General features: G+C 37.0%; 1 protein-coding gene across 1 annotated transcript; it reads left to right on the top strand.

Annotated features, from left to right (window-relative positions):
- Positions 1–5,229: 5,229 nt before the first annotated feature.
- Cbr-gab-1 lies at positions 5,230–10,853 on the top strand (the record flags this gene model as incomplete). Its single annotated transcript, XM_045243389.1, has 12 exons — positions 5,230–5,315; positions 5,364–5,500; positions 6,380–6,447; positions 6,499–6,605; positions 7,320–7,522; positions 7,900–8,282; positions 8,811–8,911; positions 8,960–9,041; positions 9,088–9,165; positions 9,997–10,187; positions 10,234–10,381; positions 10,776–10,853. The coding sequence occupies 12 exons, from the start codon at positions 5,230–5,232 to the stop codon at positions 10,851–10,853; spliced, it is 1,662 nt and encodes a 553-aa protein (XP_045095785.1).
- Between the last annotated feature and the right edge of the window lie 328 nt (positions 10,854–11,181).

Here is an 11,181-nt window from a genome sequence, read left to right on the forward strand (position 1 = left end):
TCTAAGAATCTAGGAATCTAAGAATCTAAGAATCTAAGAATCTAAGAATCTAAGAATCTAAGAATCTAAGAATCTAAGAATCTAAGAATCTAAGAATCTAAGAATCTAAGAATCTAAGAATCTAAGAATCTAAGAATCTAAGAATCTAGGAATCTAGGAATCTAAGAATCTAAGAATCTAAGAATCTAAGAATCTAAGAATCTAAGAATCTAAGAATCTAAGAATCTAAGAATCTAAGAATCTAAGAATCTAAGAGTCTAAGAATCTGAGAATCTAAGAATCTAAGAATCTGAGAATCTAAGAATCTGAGAATCTAAGAATCTAAGAATCTAAGAATCTAAGAATCTAAGAATCTAAGAATCTAAGAATCTAAGAATCTAGGAATCTAAGAATCTAAGAATCTAAGAATCTGAGAATCTAAGAATCGAAGAATCTAAGAATCTAAGAATCTAAGAATCTAAGAATCTAAGAATCTAAGAATCTAAGAATCTAAGAATCTAAGAATCTAAGAATCTAAGAATCTAAGAATCTAAGAATCTAAGAATCTAAGAATCTAAGAATCTAAGAATCTAAGAATCTAAGAATCTAAGAATCTAAGAATCTAAGAATCTAAGAATCTAAGAATCTAAGAATCTAAGAATCTAAGAATCTAAGAATCTAAGAATCTAAGAATCTAAGAATCCTGGAATCTTGGAATCTAAGAATCTAAGAATCTAAGAATCCTGGAATCTTGGAATCTAAGAATCTAAGAATCTAAGAATCCTGGAATCTTGGAATCTAAGAATCTAATGGGAATCTTGAAGTCTTCCTGAATCTATCAAAAAGTGGGCGTGGCCTAAAATGTAGTTGTCAACGTCTTCTCCACTTTTTTCAATCATCCGAAAAAGTAGTCTGCCTTCTCTTTTTTTCAAAATTGGCTCACATTTCCTGGATAAGGAGGAGGGGGACAAAAAGTGGATTGATTTAACGGGATTTGTCTTTTTCTTCCTCTTTTTTTTTGTTTTGAAATGAAGTAGACAAGACAATTCACAAGAAAAGGAGTTGTTTTACGCTTTTTTTTGGTCGACTACATCGTCTTTTATCATCTTTTAGCATCTCTTTAAGCACTAAAAATAGCCTTTTTTGGGCGCCGCCAACTTTAAAGGCGCATATCTCAAAAACTACTGTAGTTATTAAAAATTGGGAAACTAACGAAATGTGAAGAGCAAATTTTCACACAATTTTCTTTTTTTATCATAATGATAACTATTATAGTTTTTGAGATATGCGCCTTTAAAGTTGGTGGGCGCGGTGAGCGCAGGGCGACAAGGCGGGCGCCGCCAACTTTAAAGGCGCATATCTCGAAAACTACTGTAGTTATTAAATTTTCGTAAACTACAAAAATGTGCAAAATTTTATGCTGAGCAATTTGAATTTAACCGCTTTTTGATAGCTATTCCATTTTTTAAAAAATATGTTCCTTTAAAGTTAATGAGCGCCCGTCCTTCAGGTGGGCGCAGATAAGCGCGCCAACTTTAAAGACGCATATCTCAAAAACTACTGTAGTTATCAGAAATTTGTAAATTACAAAAATATGTAAATTTTTATGTTGAACAATTTTTTAGTTGACAAAATTTAAAAATCTATCATAGTTTTTGAGTTATGGGCCTCAAAAGTTGCCGCACCACCTGGAACGTCTCCCCACGGGGTTAAAGGTTAAGCCAATTTTAAAGGCGCATATCTCAAAAACTAAGAAAGTTATCACAATTTTGTAAACTACAAAAATGTGGGAAATTTCGTAAACTATTTTTTTGTATTATGTAACTTTTTAGTGGCAAGCCTATTTTTTAAGATATGCGCCTTTAAAGTAGGCACATCTGGGAGGTGGTAGGTGGGTGGCGCAGAGAAGCGAGAACGTTTTGTTTCTCTTCGTCTAAGCGATCTAAAAGCTGTGAACTACAAAAAACGATGGTTTTTGGAATCTGGAGTCAAAGGGCATAAGAGCTGAAGCCAAAAGAAAAGTGACACGAAAAATGCGGGTCCGTTTTTCCAGAAAAAGCCCCTTGGGGGGGGGGGGGAAGGGCCGGGCTCTGGAAAATGCGGGCAGAAATGTTTGTCACACCATTTTTGGGAGGAGAAGAAGAAGAAGAAGACGTCAACGTCTTCTTCTTCTTCTTCTTTTGTTTCTTCTTCTTATCTCTTTTTTGACACAAAATATATGGTGTCCCGACCCCCTAATTGGGTCCTCATTCTCTTGTTTTTTTGCTTGAGGTGTTCTTTTTTTTTCTACATCATTTTTTGTGGCCCTTTTTCTGGTTTTTCGGACCATTTTTTAGGAGTTTTTGGAATTTTGAAAATGTCCCTAAAATTTCAAAACCAGCAAAACTTTTTAAACCATTCAAATTTCCGTTTTCAGCATTTTTTTTTGCATTCTTTTGGAAATTCTGCAAAATTGGGGTTAATTTAGAATTTTCAACTAAAACACACAACTAAATTACATACAAAACCTTGCAAAAATTAGAAAAATACCAAAAAACTGAAAAAATATCTAAAAAAAATATCGTTTTCCAGTCATTTTGGTCTTTTCCAAAAATCGCATGTCTGGCGCAGTGGGATTTTCCACTAAAATTCTACCAATCTCAACACCCGGGTTCGAACCCACCTGGGGTCAAACTCTTTTTGCTACTTTTTTAGAGTGTTTTAAGTAACTAGGAGGTCATGTAACTTCTCAGGAACAATATAATCGAAATTCCGAAAAAAAAATAATTTTCTGGAACTTTTTTTTTCAAAATTTTCAAAATTTCAATTTTTCATGTTTTTTAGACTTTTTAGCTCATGAAAAATCACTAAAAGTTGCAAATAAATTTTGACCCTAGACGGGTTCGAACTCGGATGTTCAGGTTGGTAGATTTTTGATGGAAAATCCCACTGCGCCACGTTTGCGATTTTTTTGAAAAACACACCAAAACACCGGGAAAATCGATATCTTCATAGATTTTTTTATGTTTTTTAGATTTTTGGCTTTCTACAGACACACTAAGACGTCTTTTCTAGTTTTCTAAAAAAAATTAATATTTGTTTTTGAGAAAAAAATAACTTCAAAAATATTTTTTTGGATTTTCAGATTCTATGGATTCTGAACATTTTCAAGGCCTCCTAGCACCTTGAAAACGCTCTAAAAAAATTGGAAAAAATTTTGATTCTTGGAGAGTTCGAACCCGGGTGTTGAGATTAGTAGGTTTTCGGTGGAAAATCCCACTGCGCCAAGTGTGCGAATTTTCGGAAATGGCCTGAAAATGGTCCAGAACACCGGGAAAATTGAGTACAGGGGTAGTTTTTAGTGAATTTTCTGATTCTCGCAATTGAATTTGCTAAATAGAACAAATTTTCTGTCAAAATCGTGCTTTAAAAGAAAAGAAAATTGATTTTTCCCTCGCAAGCTATTTCAAAAAAGAGCCATGGAAAATTTGACACTAAAACACACGAAAATTTTTAGGGTCCCGAGAAAAAAGACACAAAAGGATACAGATGGGGGGACGCAAGCAACACAGGAATGCATCGGAATTGTTCCATGAATTCTGAATTGAGGCCTTCTAGGCTCCCCTCAACGTCTTCGGCTCCTTCCTTTTTTATTCTAGAAGCTTCTTGTATTTTTTTGAGCTCTCTCTTTCTAGCTTTTTGATGACTTTATTATTGGTATGGGGGTACCCAAGAAAATGAAACATCTTTTATGGGTTCTGGTCCACCCCACTCCATCCATGCATATAGATTATTTCATTTACGTCCCCCACCCCCTGCCATCCTTTTATGATCCACCCAATGTTTCCGCGTCTACATCTCAAGAACCAGAATACCTACACAAAAACTACAAACTACAAAAATGTAGGAATTTGTATTTTACACAAATTGATGATTTACAAATTTGTGATAGCTACAGTCGTTTTTGAGATGTGCGCCTTTAAAGATGGTGCGCCAACCTTGTGTGTGGACCCCCCTTCCAGGCGCGCTAACTTTAAAGGCGCATATCTCAAAAACAAAAAACGCTTTTCAAAAAATTTAAACTAGCAAAATGTAGAGAAACTTGAAACCTTTGTTTTCTAATTTATAACTTTGTGAGAACTACAGTAGTTTTTGAGATGTGCACATTTAAAAGTGGCAGGCCTACCTTGTGCGAGAACCCCCTCCTAGGCGAGCTTAATTTAAAGGCCACATCTCAAAAGCCAGAAAAGCTGTTTGAAAATTTTAAACTACGAAAATGTAGGCAATTTTAAGACATCCATTTTTCAATTAACAGTTTTTTTAGTAGCTACAGTAGTTTTCGAGTTATGCTCATTTTAAGCTGGCGTCCGGTACACCACAGACAGGAGGAAAAGAAGGGAGGAGAGACACAGAGCAGCTAGACTGTTGAGGAAATTCTAATTTTATAAATTTGTTGAAAAATAGCTTTCTTTTGATACTAAAACCAAAAAATTCAGGTGTCTAGGCACTGAGTTATGATGAAATTTTGAAAAAAAAATTTTTGAAAATTTTTGAATTCCCGCCAAATCTTGATACTCCAAAAACAACAATACGCATTCAATTTTCTGTGCCTTTCCTCCTTTTTCCGCTGCAGTTATCTTAATTTTTCATCCAAGAACTGATAAGAGACGCAGACAACGAGCGTGCTCTAGCTTCTCTGCGTCTCCACCCCCTTCCGGCGGTGCGCCAACTTTAAAGGCACATATCTCTAAAACTACAACAGCTATCAAAATTTTGTCAACTGCAAAAATGTAGGGAATTTTATTTTACACATTTTCACAATTGATAATTTTTTGTTAGCACTGCTGGTTTGTGAGATACGCGTCTTTAAAATTGCCCTCCTCCTATCTCGTTCCTGCGCACACCTTGAAGAGACGCAGAGAAGCTAGAGCACTCTCGTTTCTCTGTGCCTCTAGCCATCATTTTCTAGTTCTACCCCAAAATAGAAACATTAAAGGGATCTATATCAAAACCAAAAAAAAAGAGCGGAAACTTTTTTCTCTGCGTCTCTCATTCTCTCCCTCTCCCTCCAGATGCTCCTGGGACCCCGCCTCTTCTATACCCCCCGTCACAACCCCTTTTCTTTTCTCTATATCTGCTTTTTCTTCTCGTCTTCTTGCTCGTCACTTCCTAAACCTTTGATTTAGGAGCTAACAAAATTTTTTTTTGAATTTTCAAAAAAAAAAACTTGAGCCAAAAATTTAAAATTTTCCGAAATTCCAGAAATTCCAAATGCATCGAAGCCGAACGCGCTTAACGCAAATTTTTCACACCTCCATAGCTCTTCTATTGGTTTCAACGATTTTCTGTCAGAATGGGTGGGTCAAAATCGATTTTTCTAATTTTTGATCTCCCAAAGTTTTAAGCCCCGCCCACAATCACACAGCCGACCAAATCAGCAGCTATTGGAGCAATCGGAGCCAGACAATGTATTCAAATGCGTCGAGTTTGTTGAGTGATCTGTTATCGGATTACGATATTAGGTTGAGGCCTGGATTTGGAGGTAATTTGAAAATCTTATTTTTTGGAAATTTTGGGGGTATACATTTTTTAAATCGATTTTTTGAAATTTCAAAAAATTGAAAGTTTATAGCATTATATATTTTTACAATGCTCAGAAAATTTCCTTTGTTTTAATATTAAAATCAAAACTATTGGTTGCCTAAGCACCAAGTTATGAAACTTTGAAAAAATTTTTTCAAAAAAATCTTTTTTTTTTGAAAATTTTTGGGATGCATTTTTGGAATCGAGTTTTTGAACTTGCGAAAAATTATAAGTATTTAGAAAATTATATTTTCAAAAAGCTAAGAAAATTAACATTCTATTAACACTAAAACCAAAAAAATCGGTTGTCTAGGCACCGAGTTATGAAACCTTGAAAATTGAAAAAAATTTTATACCTGGATTCCACCTACACACAACCAAATCCCATCCAATTATCCACCCTCTTAACCTAACCTTCTCCCAATTTTTTCAAATTCAATTTTCCCCCTTTTTCTTGTCCCAAATTGAAAAAAAAAGTATCCCAAGTGAGCAAAAACCCCTGTTTCCCGAGCTGCTGGGGACCTTTTAAGATTGAATTTTGACATAGATCGACAAGAGAGTATGGAAAATTGAGAGACGCAGACAGATTAGGGTGTGACACTTTTTGTTTCGAAATTCGATTTTTTTTTTTGGGAATTTTTTTTTGAATTTTCTGCTGATTCCAAACGTCTTCTGAAGCTTCCAGAAGCTTTTAGAAAACTCAAAAATTTGAAAAAAGGAAGAAAAAGTTTATATACCCCCAGGGACCACTTATCATGAAGCTGTCAGCACCAGAATACAATGCCAAAACATTGGGATTTTGGAAAAAAAATTTTTTGAGCCTTAAAAGTTTTTCCAGGCGACGCACTTCTTCTCACCATGGACATCATCATTGCATCGTTCGATTCGATTTCGGAAGTTGATATGGTATCTAGAGATTGAGAGACGCAGAGATATTTTTACAAAAAAATATTCCAGGACTACACTCTGACCATGTATCTACACCAATATTGGACAGATGAACGGTTACGGTGGAGTAATGAGATCCCAATTGATGAGATGACACTTAGCGGGGAGTTTTCGCAGTGAGTTTGGTGGAAGAGACTCAGAGAAGCGAGAGTAGTCTCTCCTTGGGTGGCATGCAAACTTTAAAGGCACACAACTCAAAAAGTTGAAAAGTTAGAAAAAAGTTGATAGCTACAAAACTGTGTAAAATAAAATTCTCTATATTTTTGCTGTTGACAAAATTTTGATAGCTATTGTGGTTTTTGAGATATGCGCCTTTACATTTTGCCGCCTACGAAGAGACGCAGAGAAGCTAGAGCCCTCTCGTTGTCTGCGTCTCTCAATGTCTATTTCAGAAAAATCATTTAGAAAAAAAACTTGATAGTGGGAGAATTTGAATACTTAACTTTGGGGTAAGAGACGCGGAGAAACGAGACTACTCTCGCTTCTCTGTGTCTCTTCCTACCTCACCCTCGGGGCGTGCCTATGTTAAAGGCGCATATCTCCAAAACTACAGTAGCTATCAAAAAATTGCAAATTACAAAAATGTGTGAAATGAAATTTTCTATACTTTTGCAATTGACAAAATTGTATTAACTATTGTGGTTTCTGAGATATGCGTCTTTAAAGTTGGCCTAGCTGGCGCCCCCTCACCCTCCCTTCACCGCCGCCATTGGAGGAGGGTCGTCTAACTTTAAAGGCGCGTATCTTGAAAACTACAGTAGTTAACAAAATTTTGCAACCTCAAAAATATAGGAAGTTTTAAGCTCTATAAGCTTAATTTTTTATTCCAGAAACATCTGGGTACCCGACACCTTCTTGGCCAACGACAAACACTCATATCTACACGAAGTAACCGAACGAAATAAAATGCTAAGGGTCAATGTAGACGGAAAAGTTGCATATGGAATGCGTTTAACGTCTACATTAAGTTGTTCGATGAATTTGAGGAATTTCCCATTGGATTCACAGAATTGTACCGTTGAAATTGAGTCGTGTAAGTTATATCTTAGAGCAGCTAGGGGAAATTTGAAATTAGCAAAATGTAGAGCTCAAAATTTTGCACATTTTGCTAGTTAGAAGTTCTTTGATAGCTATTACCGGTGCCGAGATATAAAGCTTTGAAGTTTGCAGAGACGCAGAGAAACGAGAGCGCTCTCGCTTCTCTGCGTCTCCCTGTGGGCGCGCTTCTTTTCCTAACCGGCAGAGCGCGCCTCAACTTCAAAGGCGCATATCTCAGAAACAATAATAGCTACTAAAAAACTTCCAACTACAAACTTGTCTTAAATTTTACGAGTTACATCTTGCATTTTGAATTTTATTTCTAGCCATCCTAGTTTTCGAGATATGAGCCATCAAAGTAATTTGTTACAGATGGCTACACAACATCCGAGGTTCTAATGAAATGGAACTACCCACTGGCAGTTCATGGTGTCGAACAAGCCGATGTCCCTCAATTCACAATCACCGGATTCCACACTGAAGATTCTATTGTGTCCACGGCCACCGGCTCTTACCAAAGGCTCAGTTTAGTCTTCCAACTCCGTCGATCAGTTGGATATTTCATTTTCCAAACATATCTACCATGTGTTCTGATTGTGATGCTCTCTTGGGTATCTTTCTGGATCAACCATGAGGCCACAAGTGCCCGTGTAGCTCTTGGCATCACTACTGTACTCACTATGACCACAATTTCCACGGGTGTCAGGCAGAGTTTACCCAGGATTAGCTATGTAAAGAGTATCGATATTTATTTGGTGAGTTGCTCGAAAACCATTTTAGCTAGACAAAAATTTTTAAACTAGCAAATTGTAGGGCATAAAATTTTACACATTTTGTTAGTTGGAAGTTTTTCAATTGATATTACGCTGCAGGGGATACGCGCCTATAAAGTTAGGAGGAGACGCAGAGAAGCGACGCGCGCTCTCGCTTCTCTGCGTCTCTCCGCGGCAAACTTTGAAGCCGTATATCTCAACAGCGATGATAGCTATGGATAAGCTTTCAACTAGAAAAATATGTGAAATTTCTTGTTCTACATTTTGCCAGTTAACGATATCCAATAGCTACCGTATATTTTGGGATATGCACCTTTGAAGACGGTGCGCCCTGCGGCTTAAGAGCTGCTGACGCGCGCGCCAACTTTAAAGCCGTATATCTCAACAGCGGTAATAGCTAGCAAAAAACTTTCAACTAAAAAAGTATGTAGAATTTTATGTTCTACATTTGACTAGTTAACCCCAATAATCTATCTCTTCTAGTTTCCCAAAAAATCCTAATTTTTTCAGGTAATGTGTTTTGTGTTCGTCTTTGCTGCACTTCTGGAGTACGCAGCTGTTAACTACTCCTATTGGGGCAGAGAAAGAGGAAGGGGTGGCGGTGGAAATGAGTATGTGCCTTTAAATTTGTCTGAAAATTTTTAAAAAATTATAAATAGATGGCCCGTGAATGGGGCGAACAAGGAGGACCGCGAATCGGCGGTGAATGTGCAGAAGTGGGTGCCGAGTGGATTGATGGACGTGAGTTGAAAAAGGGGCGGAGCTAACATTTAAAAAAAAGTTTCAGGGCGTCCCACAACCCCAAGACCGACGAGTAGAAGCTTTGGAAGAGGCCATGGGAAGCAGTAATACGGCTTCGAAATCTGTGAGTTTTTTGAAAGGCGCGCCAAATTAGAGGCGCATATATTTCTCAAAAACTACAGTAGCTAAGCAAATTTGAAAATTAGGTAATTGTTGGAAATATTATCAGCTACATTTTCGTAATTTACACATTTTTAGTAAGTACCGTAGTTTTGAAGATATGCGCCTTTAAAGTTGGTGCACCTCTGGAGAAAGAAGGGGGGTGGGGGTGCGCGCAAAATTTAAAGACGCAAATTAACAAAACGTAAAATATGTTGAGAGCTTTTTTGCTGTTTACAGTTCTTAGATAGCTACAGTAGTTTTGGTGATAGGCACGTTTAAATGTGGCACCCCCTCAGCCGCCGGGCGAAGAGACGTGCTGACTTTCAAGGAGCATATCTCGACAATCGTGGTAGCTAATAAAAATTTAGAAATCTTGCTAAATATTATAAATTTTAAAAGCTTTATTTTGCTTTTTACACCTTTTTGATAACTACCGTAGTTTTTTTGAGATATGCGCCTTTAAAACCAACGCGTTCCACCTACCGGTGCCTGAAAGGCTGGAGAAGGCACACCAACTTTAAAGGTGCATATCTCAAGAACGGAAGAAGCTAATCAAAAATCACAAAACAACAAAATGTAGTAGATTTTAAGAGCTTTATATTGCAGTTTACACTTTGTTGATAGCTACATTAGTTTTGGAGATACGCGTCTTGAAAGCTGGCCTACTCCCGCGCTCTCTCACCTGCGACAGAGGAAAAGCAGGCAAACTTTAAAGACCCATATCTTCAAAACTACTGTAGTTATCAAAAACCGATAAAAAAAAACATTTTCATCTGATTAAAATCTATTTCAGTCCCCTGTAAAACCCAAAAAACGCTCCTCCTCCCCAATCCCACCTCTCTGCCGGTCCGGGAACACCATTAGCGAGGAGGCGGACGAAGTTCCAGATTATCCAAGATACTCATCGACGTCTCTGAAAGGAGGACGACCCCATGCATCCCTAAATCATCGAACACATCATATGAGAGGCTCACATAGCGCAAGGTAAGATTTCTGGAAATTTTTCTGCAAATTTTTTAGAACTTTTCAGAGCCAAACGACGGATGACACTTGCCAGAATGAATGTATCCATGAAACAGTCAATATCAGGCATCGGGCGACGTGCTAGGAAAGTAATCCCTTCGATTCGTGTCCGAGATGTCAACCTTATCGATAAATACTCACGGGTCGTGTTTCCAGTGTGCTTTATTGTTTTTAAGTGGGTTTAACTCAAAAACTAGGAAAGCTAGAGGAATTTTGTTAACTGTGAAAATGTAGAACTTGAAATGTTACACATTTTGTTAGTTGAAAGTTTTTGATAGCTATTACCGGTGCTGAGATATGAGGCTTTAAAGTTTCAGCGAGGGGCGCGCGCTCCCTGGGAGACGCAGAGAAACGAGAGCGCTCTCGCTGCTCTGCTTCTCCTGCGAGGCGCGCAAACTTTAAAGCCTCATATCTCAAAAGCGGTGATAGCTATGGATAAGCTTTCAACTAACAAAATGTTAAGCATTTTAAGTTCCACATTTTGCCAATTTAAACAATTAAAATATCATTTTTGGTTTTTGAGAAAAATGATAAAAACCTACTTTTCAGCCTCTTCTACTGGAGCTACTACATGATGGCTGGAGCGACAACATAACTTCTTTTTTAATCTTTTTTTTCTATTTTTAAATTTAAATTCCGTCCCCGAACATTATCATTTTTCTACATTTTGTGACAAAATGTTTGCAAAATGATATTTCTCCTTGTATAAACATATAGCAACTAGAAAAAACCGGAAGTTTTGGAACAGGAAGTGCAATAAAATCGGATAAAATTTTTTATCAGTTTTTTAAGTGTAAAAATGACACCATGCTTATTTATCAGTGTTTATCTCAAAAACCAAAAATGATATGAAAATTTGGTCAGTTACGAAAATGTAGAGCGTAAAATTTTAATTTTATTTATTGCTTTCAACTTTCAGATAGCTACAGTAGTTTTTTGAGTTTGCGCCTTTAAA

Source organism: Caenorhabditis briggsae, assembly GCF_000004555.2.
Source record: "Caenorhabditis briggsae complete genome, chrIII, whole genome shotgun sequence".
Lineage (NCBI taxonomy): Eukaryota > Metazoa > Nematoda > Chromadorea > Rhabditida > Rhabditidae > Caenorhabditis > Caenorhabditis briggsae.